At 40.5% G+C, this 19,448-nt stretch overlaps 1 protein-coding gene across 26 annotated transcripts in view; it reads right to left on the bottom strand.

Annotated features, from left to right (window-relative positions):
• The window catches only part of ARPP21 (cAMP regulated phosphoprotein 21), a 205,695-nt gene that overhangs the window by 25,926 nt on the left and 160,321 nt on the right, over window positions 1–19,448 (bottom strand). For all 26 annotated transcript variants that reach the window (XM_075493425.1, XM_075493428.1, XM_075493422.1 and 23 more), the window contains one exon: window positions 14,828–14,954. In XM_075493425.1, coding sequence (XP_075349540.1) covers window positions 14,828–14,954 — 127 coding nt within the window. The remainder of the gene's footprint in view (window positions 1–14,827; window positions 14,955–19,448) is intronic.

Here is a 19,448-nt window from a genome sequence, read left to right as displayed (position 1 = left end):
AGCGGCTGAGGGAGCTGGGACTGTTTAGCCTGGAGAAAAGGAGGCTGAGGGGAGACCTCATCGCTCTCTACAACTACCTGAAAGGAGGCTGTAGAGAGGTGGGGGTCGGTCTCTTCTCCCAGGTAACAAGTGATAGGGCAAGAGGAAATGGCCTCAAGTTGCGCCAGGGGAGGTTTAGACTGGATATTAGGAAATTTTTCTTCACCGAGAGGGTTATCAAGCATTGGAACAGGCTGCCCAGGGAAGTGGTTGAGTCGCCATCCCTGGAGGTATTTAAAGGACGTTTGGATGAGGTACTTAGAGACATGGTGTAGTGGTGGTTTTTGGCAGTGTTAGGTTTATGGTTGGACTCGATGATCTTAAAGGTCTTTTCCAACCTATATGATTCTGTGATTCTGTGAAAAATAAACAGGCAAAAAAGCTCCACACAAACTTATCTGGTCTTGAGGTCATCCCAAAGCATGGGTGTTGAAGATGTTAAGAAACCAATTGCTGGTCAGTTAGGATCAGAACAGAATCAGCTGTCCCTTAGGAAGCAGTAGTGCTCAGTTCTGCTCATGCTTTTGCCTCAGATAAGGAAAAAAGTAATCCTTATAACAGGAAAGCATTTTAAACACGTAAGCAGCTCCTACTGAGCAAGATGGCGCTCATATCCCTGAAATGATTACCTGAACAGGAATGGATGTAAGTATGCACTTCAGTGGCTCACAGCTCCACTGCAGGGGGAAAAAAGGACAAGTCAAAGGAGACAGCTGGTTTTCACATGAAAGCAGCCAAATTGGGGGAACTATTTCAATAAGCCTTGCCTATTTCACCTTTCCTTCCAACATACAGTGACTGCTCTTAATCTCACAAAATTGTTTCCAAGAAAAAAATAAATCTTAAGTACTTTTTAAACAAGATTGCGTTGCTCATACTATGAAGTCCCCAACGTTCATGCAACAAGGGGCAGCTCTCGGGGCCAACACAATTCTTCCCAAGGATGCCAGTAGCCCACAGGCTGTGCTTCTAGTATGATATATACAGTGAGTTGTAGAAATTGCAGGTGTTTAGAGAAACAAGCTTTTAAAAAGGACAGATTCAGTATCTTCCCCTTAGTTCTATCCTTCTTTAGACAGTAGAAAGCAATAGATAATGCTTGGACAGCCACTTTTTAAGCAAAGGTAAAAATTCATCTGATACACTGAATCCTGAAAGAGTGCTTTTAGTACCTTCGCTGTGCAGCAAGACAAAGGCATTTTCTTAAGCAACTCATGGGCATTCTTAGAAAATGAATATAAAATTGTCCCGAGTTTCAAAACCACCGGAAAGACATGACACATGACCTTGACCTAAGGAACTGAACAACAATTTGGAACATTTCAGCTTTTGCTCATTTACAGCACAACCCAACTATGAAATTATACACACGACCCCATCTAACTGTTGGGCTTCTGGGTTTCACTCCAACAAGCTAGTTCTTAAGATTTTTGAAGAGAAGTCAACTCTTGCAAATTAAGCAGATGGTTTTCTGAGGGCTGATTCCTGTAATGGACACCCAAACATTCCCCTCTTTTCCACATCCAAGAAGCCCTGCCTTCCTTGCAAATATCCTTCTCTAACCAGTAAGCTCTATGGACCTTGCACTAAACAATGGGAGTCCTTTGACTTCCAGGTATTAAAAAATAAACCTCATTCCCAAATTGTTGAACAAGAAGATAAATGAGATATTCTTGAATCTACTAAAGCAGAGTCTGAAATCAACCACCTGCACAGCAGATCTACCAACATCCACCCTGTTCCATCATCAGCATAGAGTGCACAGCGAAGTCCTACCTTCTCAGCATGACAGGTCTGTCACCAACACAATACATATAAAAATCAAGCTAGATCACACTTCTGGTGCTCAAAACATACTCAGATTTTCAACTAACTACAATATATTATAAAAACTGCGTTATCACTTGTTTCACCTCCAGACTAAACATCTCCAGACCTAAAGGTTTTGAAAACACTGTAACAATGCTGCTGTAAAATGGGTATTTGATATAATTTTTTGACATTCACTTTTGCACTTAGTGAGCTCAGCACGATTAGAGCTATTACAGTAACTACCAAGGTACTTGCACACCATAACATAATGAAAAGAAGATGAGAGAGAATGTGTGAGACCACTTTAGGAGGTACCAGAGAAACATTTTGGTTTACCAGCCCATTTTTTCTGCCATCGTTCTTCTTGACCTACCTCAGCCGCCTTCTTGGTACACAGTAGCCACTGCAAGTATATTAAAACTTTAACACACCTACGAGAAATGAGAAATTCAGGATTTCTTTTCAAAGTCAACGTTGCGATCACTTCAACAAAACACCCTGCTGGGATTGCTTCACAGCAACACAACCACTTTGCTCACTGGAGACTCAGGCTGTTTTCCCCTCCCATTTTATTAGTTTCTACTTGATGGATGTGCTGAGTCTGTTCATTTACAGGAGGAAACTCAGGAAAGAGAGTTCTTGCTGATTAATTATAGCCTACTCGGAAACAGCATTTTACTAGTCAATTAGAAACAACTCTCTAAGGCAAACTGTATTTCCACGTGCCCACACCTGTTTCTCCAATAAGTCATATCATTCTATATTTACACAATGGGCCATACTATAGCACAAATAAGCTGCCTGATGTATTTCAAACACCACTGTAAACTCATATAACATATTAATCAGAAGCCAGTAGAATGAGCAGACAGAAATTGGACTAACTGTGCCCTCCTCCAGGCTTCAAATTGGTCAGAAAACTGGTTTGAAGACTAAAAAGACTCAGTCCTACCACACGCTGCTCACCTGACTACAACTCTTAATAAATATGAATAGCTCTGCACTTCCACTTTCTTCCTTATAATGTAACAAGTAAATACATCAAAGCGGGGGAAAAAGGGGAAAAAAAAGTACAAGCTACACTTCCTTTTATTAATTTCTGTCAAATGGAAGCATACCATGTCAGCTTTTGTAGCCATTTGGTTAGTCTCAAATTTGTGTAGAAGAAACAAGGAGCACGTGCACAACTACACATTACATTTATTTTTTACATTTTATAGAACTAAGAAATCTCCTCAGTTTAGTTTGTAAACACTCCATAGCTCGCTATCGACATGTGGACAAAACGGCTAAAAGCAGATGAGTCTTTATCACTGTGAAGTTTCCACCACGGAAATATAAATATGGTTCACTGCAGACATATGGTACCTCCCCGAAATTAGTGGGACCAGTGTGCAGACTCAACAGGACTTTGGACGATGCCCTACAAACCCACTGCTGCTGCTAGCTATGTTTCCTAGCAACGTTTCTTGCTCCTTATACTGCAGGGCCATATTTCTGGGAGACAGAGATGAGCAATTTGAAGAAAAGAAGAACAATATTTGTATTATTTTACTATTTACTAGGAAAGTTTTCTTCCTTAACATGACCCTGATATAAAAACTCATGGCTTCCCATTTTTACAGACCTAGCCAAGGGCTTGAATGGCTCCCGCTTATTGCTCCAGTGGGCCAGTATGTCGAAGCACACTTCTGGAGCAGAAAAATACAGCTCTCTCACTTCCTCCTGCATATATTTTTTCACATCCTTTGCCTCTCCTTATCAGAGCATCCTGCACACAGCTCCATGATATGAATCGATGACCCATATAATATCTGCTTCATTGATCCTTTCACTGACCAGCTTCCACCGAGTTGGCTGAAAAGCCCCTCGGTGACGCTGCTTTGGGATCTACAAGGCATGCACGGGAGCTGTAAGGAACAGCGGTGTAGCACTGAGGGGAAAGGCGTCTCCCTGAAGCTGCACGGGCAGGAGAGAGAGGCTCAGGGTAAAGCAGCTCTGACTTTTACCTTTAGTCTCCTCAGCAGCTCACCACAATGGAGCAGAAACTTTATACGATGTGGTACCACTGAAAATTTCATGGAAGGCAGCAATGACGATATGGTGCCCTGAGTAAAGAGCAGGAAATTATTCACAAGATGTTACTACGCTCGTGCACCTTGGACATCACCTTCTCCCTCCATAAAAGAAGTCCTATCATCAGAGGCTCTATGTGAGTTATAGCTGAGAGAGCGCAAGAGCATTTGCCCATGCCAGCACTGCAATACAAATAATTTGGCGATAGCTTTGGGTATAAAAGGTGCTTTGTAAAACCTGGCTCCACTCTTTTACGCACAAATCACAGGCAAATTCATACTTTTCTGGAACAAAGAACATCAGGAAACCTAATTCAGATTTCTAATTCCTGTTATATGATAATTCTATTTCACCAAATTACTTTTGCCGTGCAATGTAGCTGCATTTATAATTATTTATTGCCCAGCTCAAGGTTAAGTGAAGGAACAGCCTCACTGAGATCCTGTTTAAGCCCTTATTTTTCACAATGTGCTACGAAAGATTAATTGCTTTCTATTTCTCCAATAGAGACAGAATTAAAATTGCCATTTGATACAAACTATTAACGCAGCAATCATTTTGAAGCAGCACATTGCTTCTTATAATTTAATACATTTCCCCTCTTTTGCTTATTCTATAAAGTGGTACTTGGCAACCTTAAAAATTTAATTTGTGGAAGTTCCTTTGTAGGACCTGTAAAAATCCAGTCCTTTGCACTCCTGCAGACTCCGTACCTGATGAAAGGTAGCTCTCAACAAAGAGCAAACTGGAAATGCAGCATTGTTGAGCAGATGCTATTGAAGATGTTCTGTTTTACCAGCATGCTACTTGGAAGCCCTGAGGACAGTGCTGAAGCATGTAATAAATTGTTTTGATAACACAGGCTGACAAAAAGAGCAAGGATTCATCTATATAGCCTAAATATTTGCTGGCTCAGAAATGGCTGGGGTTTTTTTTTTTCTTTTTTTTTTTTCTTTAAGTAATGCCACAGGGCTAAGGTCTTTTGGAGAGAAATGATAAGCAACGTGCAAAAGACTGCTCTTATTTACAGGCAAAGTCCACTCACTTCTCATTATGGTTGTGGGTTTTCATTGTATAAGGAAATATAAGGAGCACCAAGACTGAAGAAGATGAGAAATTCAAACACTTACAAAAACATGAATTATTCCAAACAGTAACATTTAGGCGAGCACACATGAGGATCCTACACGTATGATCCCAAAAGCTACTTACTGTTTTCAGCTCTCAGTGGGAACTTTGAGCGCCCAACATTTTACAGGTAATGAATGAACGAACAGCTGCCGCAGTAAAAGCTTTTTCTTTCCTTTTCTTATTTACTAAGCTGTCTAAGGAACTTAGAGACAGACAATAGCCCTGAATTGGATAGCCACTAAGGTGCCTACATTAATATTCCTTTAGCCCTGGGTGCAAGCTCTTTGCTGCATCTCAGGGGTGAAAAAGAAAATCTCTTCACATTTTTATATACAGTTTTCAGCACAGAGGGCTCTCAAGGCCAGCTGTAGCTTCTCGGCATGACTATGGTACAATAATAATTTTCGCACAGATTGGCCTGTCTCCTTTCCTTGTTCTTAAGTGCTTGTACGACAGTAGTCAAAAGACTGTATTTGTTGCTAAGACACTAGGATACGGAGCATTGCATTGAAAATAAAAATTAAATGCCTAAAAATACAGAAGGAAAATCTGTGGTAAAGTCCTTCTTATCTCCTTCCAGATATACTGGGGTAAAAGCTTATCTCACTTCCCATTATTCAGGTATGGTTGGCTTAGGGATTCAAACTTCTACATCGTGGAAATCTCTAGGTTAAAAAGAGCATTTTGTAAAAATGAATTTCAGTTCAACATATTAAGTAGTGTGCTTATTTGTCTCTCCATCCTGAAAATAACATTCCTGATGAGGAGATAGTCACGTTTTGCCAGCAGTACGTAAACAGAAGCAGAAACAGAAGCTCTGAATAGTATTAACCAACCTCTATTTGTCAGTTCTGGAGTGAATTAACGTAAAACGACTCGCATTTACAGCTAGGTCTTTAGACTGGCAGCAAAGGCTGGGTAAAGAATCACCTCTTTCCCTTCTCAATCTACATCCTATCAGCCACGAGGGAACCCTCACCAGAGTCTGCAGCAAGAAAACCTGTGTTTATCCTTATCGTTCATAATGATAAATGCCAGCGATACCCACTGGAAGTGAAACCTCAGCAGGGGCTATGTATCACTAGTAATAACAGAAATAATCAAGCTGTTGTTGGAACCAGACACTCAGACAGCAAATTCAATTTTTTTTTATTTTCTGTCCAATACCAATGACAGCTACCAGCCATCAGGCATTACAATTAGCTCATGCTGCAGGAATGCTATCTGCTCTGGCGCATAATGAACAAGCTGCAATAGAGAGCGGGACCTGGGGAAGAGGTGAAGAACTATTTGGAGAGGTATCATGTACCCTTGCCTGTTGCTAAGGAAACCAGCTCCTTTCTTTGGGAAGACTCAAGGGCTGCCTCCGTCACATACCCACACTATCAGCCTTATTTCACTTGCAAACAAACAAAAGAGAAATTAAGACAATTGCTCACTTGCTATATAAATGCATACTTTCTATATAGCCAACACTGGTGAGTCAAAATGAAGATGTCCTTGCAATTGCAGAGGGATGCTGTTCTTGCGGATGGGTGTAGGCAAACAATAACTGACTGTAACAAAGCTTGAACAAAATTCAGGTAAAGGCACTGGGACCTTTTTACATATCAGGGCTGGTCAGCAGAACATCGCTTCAGTTACTGGGACATCGTTCTTGAGTTCCTCTGCCCTGACACTGGACACACACTGTGGCCCTTCTCCCAGGCAGCTCATACTCACACGCATTTCTTCTGCCACATCCCAATCTAAATAAAAGTGTCCTGTCCTATAAGTTTTACAACTGCAAAACGTGCTTCGATTCTGAAATCCTCAATCAATAGCAACTGTAAGGCAAAAGCCCCCCGCCCCTGTGCAGATCTTGGTGTATATTCCGAGTATTTCTTCAATTATTAGCTTAGACCCAAAAGCCTTCCTGCACTCCTCCATTCCGTTGCAAGCTTTCCTCTGCAGGAAAGTTACAGAAAACGGAGCCCAAAGCCTACAGACCTACTGTGAGCAGCATGCCTGAAGCAGAGCTGGAGATGGCCTCTGCCCCTCCAGAGAGGCCTTCTAGCATTTCTATTGATGGTGGGCCTCCACTAGTTCTAGCAATAGCAGGATGGTATCAGAAAAGAAAAAAAATAAGAAAAAGAAAAGATGAAATCTGTCTTTGCTCTCAAGGACTACAATATAAACCTCTCAATTATTCAGTACTGGAAAATTCCATCTCAAGAAGTGGGAACACTGTGCATTGATCCAACACAGAATTAGCAATAGAGATGATGTATGACTCTTTTTGGCAAAGAAAAGACAGAAATACAAAGATTCTTTGTAGACATTGTTGAATACCTCAGAGTGTTCCCTACATCTTAGTGTGGCCTCTGCAGTTTTAACAGAGGCTATTTTGAAGTCCTATCCACTGCACAATGCTGTTAGAAGTATTCTCTCTCTGCTTGCTCCTGCACATTAACTGACATGAGATTAACACATACTAATTCTCTAAAAAAAAAAAAAAACCCACAAAAAAACCCAAAAAACCAAAACAAAAACACCCCCCAAAAAACCACCACCAAAAAACAACTAAAAAAAAAAAAAATCTGTATTTTAGTGTGAAACCCTAGGAACACTGTCAGAAATGGCTTAGATTTTAATTAGTGCTAGAGAAGTTGGACAAAACCTGAGAAGCCTTGAAAGAAAACCACAAATAAATGCCTGTCTTAAGACTCTTACGGCTGTCGAGCCTACCAGTGTTCTCTTCCCTCAATATTTGCTCTCTCTTGGTGTGAATGCTGAATAATTAAACAAGTCATCTGAGGAAGAACAAAGCTTTTTCACAAAAGTGATTTTGCCTTTTAATTTTCAGAATCAAGTACGCTGCAGGGAACGTGATAGCATTAATTCTGCTATTAATTTAAATTACAGATATTCTGTAAAGCTGAATGCTGGTTCAGTACTGGTGCAGCACTATTGCTTAATGTCAGAAGAACAACAGGATTTAGTGTTTCTAAGACTAGAAATTTAAAAACTTTTAAGCCCTAGTCCTGGCTCTCCCAGCAAGCTTCTGAAAAGTCTTGAATGCAATTTTCAGCCACAGAATCCTCCCACAGCAGTAGGGGAATGAAATCCAGGGTGCAAAACTCTAGGTAGGAAACTCCCTATGGGTAGCTAATAGGAAACATTGAGGAGGTGTATGGGTGTTGGAGCTTATCTTAACCACACACCATATACAATAGTGAAATACTATAAAAGCAAGACCTTAAACTTGCAAAAAAAAGAACATAAAATATATAATCAGAACTAAGTGAGTTTCCTCCTTTATGTCCTTCTTTTTTCATGCACTTAATTCTCTGTTCCTTCACACCTTTAAAGAAAGCACTGTAAGAAAGATGGGGAACGTCCCTGAACAGTAGAGATCCTGGTGAGCATTTCCCCTGCAGTGTACAACATGGGTTAAAAACCTCTCAGGCCAAGGCATCCGGGTTTCTCATACCATGGGAATGCCTAAAGTTGGAAGCAGACCATAAAATCAGATTTAAAAAAAAAAAAAAAAAAAAAAGACGACGACTCCTCCAGATGTGATTCAGGAAAAAAACAACAACAACAAAACCCCCAAAAACCACACAAACCCCCCCCCCAAGCCTGAAGAGCAGTCCCCTAGGTTTGCTACAGGGGCACTTCCATGGCACACCCACCAGAAGAAGTCTCTAAGGCAGCTGGCAGGAGGAGCGCTTAGCTCTGCTTTGCAGATGCTCTTGGCCAGAGACACTCAGTACTGTCAAAATGGAAGCACTTGTAGGTAAAACTTTAAGTTTCTGGGCAACTTAAACATAAAATACTTGGACAGAAACTAATAATATTGGTGTGGATCACTTCAAGATCACAATTTTGAACTTAGTCCTCATATTGTAATTGCTGCAAACTCCTCCTTGATCTGGCCCTACCATTTCATAAAATGCTGTTAAATTTCCAAGCCTGACATCAACATTAATGAACGCAGCACTATGCTTACGTATCTGAAACAGTAGGGCTCTGTCCCTCCTGTTCCTGTCAAGCCCTGGTAAAAATGAGACGCACCCCCCCCGCAATGCTTTTCAGGAGAAGCAGTATCTGCTGTAAAAAAATATAGCATTAAACACAGATGGACACCTTCAGTACAAATCTGTTTCAATAGTGCAGTAAGCAATTACTGTTGGAGAAATAGTTTCTTCAGATAATTAGATACTTAAAAATTGAAGTTGTTTATGTTTATATAAGCACAGAAATTATAGATGGAATTATGCAAACAAATCTCTCATGGACCATGAGCTCCTGTCAGGTTGCTAATGAAGGTAGAAAGCTGCAATCTTTCTTTATAAGGTTCTCTAATGACCATAACAAACCAATTTTTTTTAGTGCTGCACATTTCCCTTCCCCCGCCTTGTTTTTTTCCCTCTCAGTATCAGTTTATAGTGACAAGTGCTTTCAGAAGACAAAGAGGATGACAGAGACTTGAAGATAACACTCTTCAATTATGTTGACACCTAAATGATTGAATTAAACAAAAATTCAGTATTTCATTGTCAATTTGACTCTGATTTCTACCTAAACAAATTTACGGACTCTGTTAAGGTACGTTTTATCTTCGCTTAAATTTTGTTTCAGAGATGCATTAAAGAGACAATTACCTCTTTTTCCTTACTGGAAGCTGTAAAGGCTAATAATACAGTACTCCATCAGAAATATTACCTTTCCTTCAAGACAAACATTTGCTGTCTACAGAAGATCCATGGATACTTATTAAGAAAGGACTCTACATCCAGGCAGCGTTCAGATATATACTTTCCTCACATAGCAACTTCCATGGTGCTACTGTACAAAACCGACTATTCTGCTTTTAGGAAAAAGCAGAGATTTCCTATGCAATCTGAGCCTTTCCTATGCTATCTGGGCACTGAAACAAGTTATAATGGCAACATTTGTTGATTCTCAAATGTATGAGAAATCCTAAAATCATTACGTTAATTGCAGGAATTAAAGACCATCCAATTATGCCAAATGCCATCTTATTTTCTCTGGAAATATTATAGTGTAAACTTTTGACTGGAAGATTTTTCAAGCAAATACTATAGGTCTTAGCTTTAATCTCCTCAAAAGATGATCTTCATTACTGATGCAAAACACATGCCACAGATTTTTACCTTACAACTGTGTGATCAACCAAGCTAACTGCCTTTTAGAACTGTGGCCCAAATGAGAATCTAAGTATTATTTTATCCATAAAATTTCTGTTGCGCTATGAAATTATCTGGAACACATAAAGCAGACATACAACAATGAACCAAAGTAGGAAAAAAATCACGTAATTTGTTGCAGCTTGTTCATTTGTGAACAGCAATAAGAGCAGTGCATATCCCAAAGTAATACTCCTGTACTTATCCAGCTTGTGTTTATGAAGCACTTCAAAGATGAAAAATCCTCGAAGTGCACAGCACTTGCTATAATGAAAGAAAATAGAGACACAGATATAAAGTAAGACATTGCTGATTTCTTCTATCACGATAAAATACAAATCCTTACTAATTTATCATCAATATATCTCTATTTTTCTATTCAAACACAATAACTAGGATTGAAAGCTTTCAAAACTATCTATATAGAGATAATTACTGAAGAACGAAATACTGATGATGCCAAACGTGCAATTTATAGAGTGCTGCTAGATGGGAATACAGAAATAATATTTTCTTCTGTGTAGTTACAGAACCGGGCATTTCACAGTACCTTAAGTATCATCTGTTATAGACTGCAGAAATGGGTAATAGCAACATACTCAAACAGTTTGAAAAATGAGCGTGCTGTTTTTGAGGACGGCTGCCTGCACATGTCCTAAGAACCCACCTACGACGTCCTACGCCTGCCACAGTGTGACAGACACCGGCTTGACCCTGGCCCCACTCAATGGCAACACTTTGAAAAACTTTGCATTGCGCAGGACTGGACACAAGAATGGTGCAGAAGAAGCATAATGAAGAAGAGCAACGATGGTATGTATCTGAGTGTAAAAAAAGTATTTCTGTTTACAGACCGTGCTACCTCGCCGTCAAATACCACATTTTGGCTTGAACAGAAATGAATGCAATTCAAATGGCAGAGGTTTTTATAAAATCTTCATGGACAACTCTCTTTGCACCAGGCTTCTGCGAAAAACGGGTCACGTATGTTCTCATACAAGCCAGCACTTAAGGAAAAAAAAAATAAAAATAAAAATGGTAAATAAACACACAAAAAATTTCTCATCCTTCTCTCCAAATGATTTATTGCTGCCAGAGCTCTAATCTAATTTTAGGTGAGCTCATCTTTTTTTCTGCCCTGGAGCCATTTTAACTTAATATTGCTCTCCTTCCAGAGCCACGAGAGAGTACAGGCTCCCTTAGCCACCACAGATGCTGTGCTGACATTTTACTTCAGCTGTTTGCTGTAAAAGTCATCAATATCACTCTGCTCCTGAAGAGACCTTTTCTAAGAAAAATGAACACAAATTGCTGGCATTAGATCAAACTTTGACCTCTGCAGCCCAAAGTGGGGAAAGTAAGATCTGAACTCCTCGCTGCTGCTCTGAAAGCTTCCAAAAGCTCCTCCAAGCAGGCAAACTTTTTTTATTTTAATACAGCATTTTCTGAGCTGCCAGGCTGAGGCTGCCTCCCGAACGAGCCAGCCAGCAGGTACAGGCAGACAGCCCGGGCTCCCACGGGCCTGCCTGCACTGCAGCCGCCCGCTCTCCAAAGCGGCAGCAAGTGTTGTGAGGTCTTTGGGGAAACTATTTCAGAAATCATCGTTTCATCTGTCTCTTTCCCATCTGTCCCCCTCTTCCCATCCTCAATATTCCCGACCTGCGCTCTGTTTCACCAGCGGTATTCTCCTTCACGTCTTCATTTTCCTGCCCCGAGTTATCCCCGGCTCCTGCACAACCTGCTCACGTGCTGATCTGAAGCTAAGTCTGCACGGGAAGGGAAACTGCAGTCTGAAACGCTCGCTCATTGATTATTTTCCAGTCACGTACAAGTTTCTAGGAAGATTTATGAATTTTTTTGGTGGTGTTTTGTGTTTTTTTTTTTTTTAAAACTGGTTTCTGAAGGAAAAATGAGTGTGATTACTCTGCCATTTTTCCCTCAAATAACCCTCAGAGTAACTTTTTGAGCTCGTCATCTAATTTCTATCACGTTTGACACAGAGACGGAAGCTGCAAAGACATGATATCGCTAAAGTTTCATAAAAATCAGCGGCTTGCAAGAGTAGAGGCGTGCCCCAGCTCACCTGCCCTGCGTCAAAGGCTGCATTATGAGCCAGCAGTCACTCGCTCTGCTTAGGTGCCACCAGTCAATCTGCTGCAGTGCCATAACGCTGCCTCCTCCCCAGCAAGAAGCTCCTGGCATCGAAGAGGAGCCAAAAGAGATGAGGATTTTGCAGGTGGGCTGCGGCCACAGGGCACATGAGGAGCAAAATGTATATGTGTAGGCAGGCTGACGGGAAGGAAAAGCGGATGCAGCGACAGCGAGCATGAAACCACCTGAAACCATCACTGAATCACTTGGTTTTTTGGTGTGGCAGTGCTTACAGTGAATCTCCTGCAATAAATCTGTAGCATAAATAATATACTTTCCTATACTTTAATTTCTCTTTTATTTTAGTACAAATTATGTGACATTTTAGAAAGCTAGTTATTTTCCAAATGCCAAGGGATGCAGTGGAACATAAATTTGAATGATCCTTATGCCATCTCCAAGAAAAGATCTGTAGGAAACTGCAAGCTGCTTCCTGGCATGCCTATCACATGCTCGGACGACGACTATGGAAAAGGATGTATCTGAGCCCAAAGGAATGAACCAGCTTGAGGAATCTCTTCTCAGCCAAGTCTCAAGATCTGAGAATAGCTAAACGCTTAAAATCATCCCCACAGCAGGGAGCCTAAACCGTAGTCACAATGTTTTCATTTTTAAACAACAGATAAGAATAATGCTTCCAACTGAGCAGGCAGCTGAAAGAGCGAATTGCAGGAAAAGACTGATGCGCTAGAGATTTTACACAAACTCCTTGACTCATGTTTTCCAAACATGTAAGGAAAATGATGCAGTAAACACAGAAACAAAATTAGCATTTGCATCTCTGCATTGTCTGTACTCAAACATAGCAGCTCCTGTGCTACAATATATCTTTAAAACTAGGATTTCCTCAAGATCAAATAGCTGGATCTTCTCCAGAACATCACTCAAGTGCTTCAGACCATCTCTTGTGCGCTTCATTTACCATAATTTCCACTGTGCTATAGATGTAGCATTAAACTGATAAATACGGTTTTATAACAACACAGTAGACCCAGATAATGTCATCTAAGCTGATTTGCACTTAGGTTCAAAGACCCACTATATAGAGATAATAAGTATGGTACCAGACTATCAGGCAGGAGAAGTCAGAAGAGAAGATGACATTTGTGCAATATCTCACCCCTTTCTCTCTCAGGAATATATAAATACAAAGTTATGCAAACAGACACAGTCAGCCACTGCGACACTGACCAAAACAAGACTCATTTGATTAGAGCATAGAACAGCTTAGGGGAAAAAAAAAAAAATAAAAAAAAAGAGAAAGTAATCAATTGCTTAGTTATAGCTGTGTTTGCTGTGTCTTTGTTTCCCTGAGCGCCTGACAGAGCGTGAACAAAATTGCCAGCAGCCGCATTACAGAGACAGGTTGACGGGCTGGATGACCCCGTAAGTCTTGTTCACTTCTCATGTCTGGGCTCTCGACTTGCATCTAAAAAGAATTTCATATCAATGCCTTTGCAGGGAACTTGCCTTGCCATTCAGAAGGGTTTCTGCCAAACCCAGACAGAAAGAGGAATGCTTTGTCCTACCTGGCACGTCTGTAATTGTAAGTCTTACTGGGAAAACAACACACCACACACACCTAGGTTTGAGACACCCTAAGAGGGGAGGTGTGCACTAAAGAAACACACAGTCAACAACTTAAAAAAAAAACCAAAACACAAAAAAAAACAAAAACAAAAAAAAAAACCAAAACCAAAACACACTCCAAAACCAGAAGAACCGTTTATTCCCTTGAAATGCGAGGACCCTTTCATGAGCACAACCCCTGCCCTTCCCCAACATGCACCAGCCCAATTCTGCCTATGTCCCTCTTACTCTGGTGTCATCAGGAGAGGCATGACAGCAGGAAAAGAGACCGGTTCACTGTGAGACCTGCTACTCACTCTCTTACAGTGTAACGGCCCCCCTTCCAGCCGCACATCGCTGCGGGGAGCTGGTCCCAACGGGCACCAACCACGCGGACCACCTCGCCGCTCCTCGGGTGCAGGGAGAGCAGAAGGTGGTGGAGCACAACTGGCCCCTTCTGCATCACTGCAAACCTGTCCACCGTGTAGAGTCCTACAAATGTTTGGGGAGTTTGCATGATGAAGGACAAACCGCAACGGTTGGCTTGAACATGCAACGTGACTGCTCACACCAGTTCCCTCCCAGCGCTCTCTGTGCCCCGTCACGTGGAGCATGGACACTGAGGACACGGCACTGCATGCAGGACAGCAGTGGTGGTGAACACAACCTCCGCTCTTCCATTGCTCAGTATCTCCAAGCAAAGGGTTTCTCAATTTGTAATTCTCACCATATTTTCAAACAGAACAGTGACCAGCTTTCTCCTCTGTTGTTCAAATTCAAAATTAAAATGCAACCAATAGGTTTCACCAGCAAAGGCACTAGGAGCAGCTGAAGAAATGAGTAACAGATGTAAATACCTGCTTGCTGTGCAGTCTGTGGGATCTGTTGACTTCGCTGTGCATTGTACTGAACTGAGGCAATGGGTCTGTACTGCTGAGTTGTTGAGGTAGGGTACTGACCAGATGGATAATAATACACTGGCATCTGCAGAGAAAGAGAGAACAGCAGCTAACTGCATACTCTAAAACTCAAAGGTTCACAAAATAAAACAAAACTGGTAGGGGAACAAGAGTTCAAGTCAAGCATATTAGTGGTAACAGTAATCAAGAGGAGAGGTTTGCATTGTGTCTCTTCAAGAGCTGCTGCTTGCTTTCAGCTTCGCTAGGAAAAGGGCTATCAGTGCCCAAATTTCTTCTCAGATACTTTAAGAAACAGAAGAAAAATAATTTTAATTGAAAGAGACAAAAACATACAGGACGCATAAAAAGCTACATGCATATACCAAGGAAATCACAGTAAAATATCAAACGCTGCAGAAAAATGGATGCAAACACCACCTCCCATATCAACATAATACATATAGACAGCATGTTAAACCATTAAGTGAACTCTGGAGAAAATGGTCAATTCGAAGCAAAGAATGGCCTGGAGTAAAAATACATAGGAGCGAGATACAGGGAAAGATGGAGCGTGTGTGTCCTTAACACTTGTAAGAAACGATTATTAAATTCACACTTTTGTTTAACAGCTACATCCTTCCTTACATGAACGTTTCCTTGTAAAGCTTCTCTCGTACTTGGTGTGAATACAATTACAGCTCAAAAAACAATCATAGTTGTTTTCTTGCAGGAGCTGAGGGTAGGCATTGAGTCAGCAAGTTCTGCCAGGTGGGCTTCTTTTGGCTATTATTACTGTCATTATAGAGCAACGTGTACTACATCACCTTATCACGTAGGTGAACATGGAAGTTTAAGGGTGACTGGAGCTAAAGGTTTTTCCTATACATCCTATGCCACCATTACTGAGACATTTGAGCTAAACAGTTTTCAACTGACCCTTGGCAAGTTCAAAGCACTCAAAATTTTTCATTTTCGGCTGCAGTGGATTCTGTGGGTACGTGACAGAGTTCAGCAGCATATGGTATCAACAAACTGCAGAGGGCAGAGTCTTGGGAGAACATTTCTCCTCTCTTGACTTCTGCCAGAGCTGTCAGCATGTCTTTATAAATCATACAATTATTTTTTTTTATTTTGGGTGTAGCATTTATCCTACTCAGACATATGCACAGAGTCATACCAAATGGTTTTTGTTTTTTTCATACAAAAATAAGAATTAGTTTTGCCACTTTTATTTGCATGGAGGAAATGTTCCTGGAACAGCTCATTTAACTTGACTACCCGTAAAGTATTAGCAGAGTAAAGGTAACTGCTTCCTTTTGTATACTGGTAGAACATCATAAGAGAAATCAGAATTTTTCCTAGAGATGATGTCAGATGAGAGAGAACAGGTATAGATACAAAAGACTAGCCAAGAAGAGGGTATGGATGGCTAATTTGGCAAGTAGAAGACTACTGAATAGGTAACTGTCATGGGAAAAGTATCAGGATCAACAAAACTGGACTCTGCGATGTTGGTGAAGTGAAACCCCCACACCAACTAACAGTCAATATCACCTGTCAATCAAGAGATTGAATACCCATTCATTCTTCAAGGTCTATTCATTTTCTCTTGAATCAATGGAAATCGCATATCTTTTTTGTTTTTTCTTCCCCCGTCCCCCAATATTATCAGCCAGATTCAAACCAATACCAGGAAGACAAGAACGTTTCAACTGGAAAAATGTTGTAAGCTATCCTCCCCCCAGGCAATACCAAGTGACACCCAATGGCTACAGCCTGCCTTCAAGTCATTTGTTTTGTTAGAGACTAAAGTAGTAAAAGCAAAATACCTTTGTAAAATGGGCAAAACCATGATGAATTTGTTTCTCTGCAAAGAAAAGCTACAAGGTATAGGAAAGTTGACCCACACATTTCAGGTGCAAAAATCACTCTTTAAACATCATAGCAGTGTAAATAAGGGATCAGGCAAGTTTAGCGTGATAAACTCATCTTGTGGAAACCTCTACAGTAGGGGACTTGAAAGAAGTGAGATGACTCAGCCTAAGTCAAGTCAATGCAAATAGTTGATCCTGCCTTGGAGCAGGGGAACAGAGAAGACATCGTCTCAACTATTCTTTATTTTCTATTACTGTATTCTACAAATTAAAGAATATTAAAGCCCTGTGGAAATACTCTGACTTCTCCTGGCTGCAGCTTAATCTCACTTGAAGGATTTAAATTTATTTGATTTACCCTCAACTTCCTCATTTTCCTTGTGCAGACAAGCCCCTAGACATTTGAGAATACACAAGCACATGAGGACAATGGGAATTATCTCTTGTGGAAAGATTCTGTAGGTATTAACTTTAAAACATAGCCTGATGAGTACAGGTTTTGAAGTAAGGTTTATAGCTGAACATGCTTAACACAAAAACATATACATACACTGAAGCATTCAGAGTAATTTGGAAACAGGTATTCATTTTGACCATACAGATAACACCTCAGAGTTAGTCAAAGGGTTTATCTCCCTTTCTCTCACATTCTCAGTTCATTGGAATACATTTGTTATATAGCCCATTTAGAAGCTTATCAGAGTGCAATCTATCAGCCTGAAAAATGTTAGTAGTAGGAGCACTGGGTAAAAAAAATCATTTCATTTAGAAAGATTAATAGATGAATTTGCTAGTAATCATACATACATGACTTGCACAGAAGAGGTTTGGTTTTGGTTTTTGTTTTGTTTGTTTGGCTTTTTGTTTCATTTTGGTTTTTTTTTTTTCTTTTTTAAGAGATCACATTAAATGAAGGGCTTGGTGTAAAATACAGACATGGATAAACTAGGTCTTTCGTGGTTGAGGGGTTTAGAAGGATCCATTTTCATTTATCTTGAGTACATCTCTGCATCAGTTAGATGAAACATGTTATTTGTCCTTCTGATATTACTTTAGTGAACAGTGGAATTAGAGGGATCAGAGATAACAAGTATCACTTACATCATCTACTCTGACCCTCTTGAATTTCTTAGTTTCTCATTACATCAGTGTTACTAACACCTCTGCATTACATTTCATTTCTGTAGCAGAAAACATTACATTTCTGTAGCAGCCTACTGACATGCCAAATTATACTTGAATTTCTTTCCCATGTGAATGCCCAGTCTAACCTTGGACCTTTTGCTTGTGTGACATATTTCATTTACAGAACCATGAAGTTTCCACTACACTAACGAGCATGCCAACACAGCTATATGGTTACCCTAATAAATAAATAAATAAATATGCCCCCCTAAGACCATAACCTAAGTAAACACTGTCTTCTTTAGTCTAAAAGCATAGTTTCTTGATCTTAATCTTTGACACTGTGAAAAATCCCCCCCTTTAATAATTACCATGGAAATAGTTGACAGATGATCCTTACCCCCTTGGCTATCCTTATCTTGAAGGTGAATGCTCTCCTTGTTTGTAGGCTGACCATTCCAATGTATCTCTATTTTTTCTCTCATATACATAATTTTCTTTATTTAACTTAAACTGTAACAGGACTCGGCACATCACTTCGGAGACACTCATGAAATGGCACTAACAGGCATTACTTTTCCCTCTTCCTAATGTGCTTTTTCTCTAGATGATGGGCAGAGACTCAATACAGCATTGGCTTTCTGCTTTGTTCTGTCCATGTACAGTTTGAAACCCATTACCAGACCAGGTCTCCCTTGGACTGCTCTCTAACAGCATCCCTTAAATTCACAGGTATGTTGTTTATCTCCTCATGGTAGAAATAGGATTCCATACATCTTTCAGGCATCAGCCTGAAAGCCTTTACTTTCCTAACCTATCTCCCCAGTGACTTACAGCTTGATTCTGCCATCAGACAGGTACTCCACCTTCTCTTAACATCACTGACACCCAGTTGGATTTGGATTAACACCTTCATTCAGATGATTAGTGACACTGACACTGTTGCTAATGGCAGCTACAGTTGCATAAATGGGTGTGAAGACAACAGAAACCACAGTGATGTATGGACACATGGAGGTACCATTTCTTCCCAATACCTAACTGACTGGGATCAGTCATTGTTCAAGATTTTTTCTCCTCCCTCAACCTCCAATCCTCCATAATAACTACAATCACAGTAACAAAAAATAACGGCCTGTGTGCAACTACAGGCATGTCCTCCAATATCACCTTCTGAGATCATCAAGGAAAGACCCACTCACTTGCAGTGACTCCTCAGCCTTTTTCATAACAAATTTCCTAGAGGAGACATGCTATGAATAAAGATTTTGTCTTAGGGTAGCAGTGGACTCTCTAGGAGGGGGCTTCTGCAAAGAGACAGCTAAAATTCAGTGACGACAAAAATTAATTCAGGTGAAAAATCCCTCAACATGTGTATTACTTCTCCCAGACTCTCCAAGAATTCATGCCATCTCATTTTTGGACATCATTTTGCCAGTACAGCTTCCACAAAGAGTGAGTCAGAGGTGAAAATAACTTTAAAGGAAGTATATGCTTTCCCATTGGCATAGTACTTGCAGTTTTCCCATTTCTTCATTTGCAGAGGCAGAGCAATGACAAGCACCAATGAGAGCGTGCTG

Source organism: Mycteria americana, chromosome 2, assembly GCF_035582795.1.
Source record: "Mycteria americana isolate JAX WOST 10 ecotype Jacksonville Zoo and Gardens chromosome 2, USCA_MyAme_1.0, whole genome shotgun sequence".
Lineage (NCBI taxonomy): Eukaryota > Metazoa > Chordata > Aves > Ciconiiformes > Ciconiidae > Mycteria > Mycteria americana.
The sequence above is the reverse complement of the archived record's forward strand: the minus strand, read 5'-3'. Positions and strand labels throughout refer to the sequence as shown.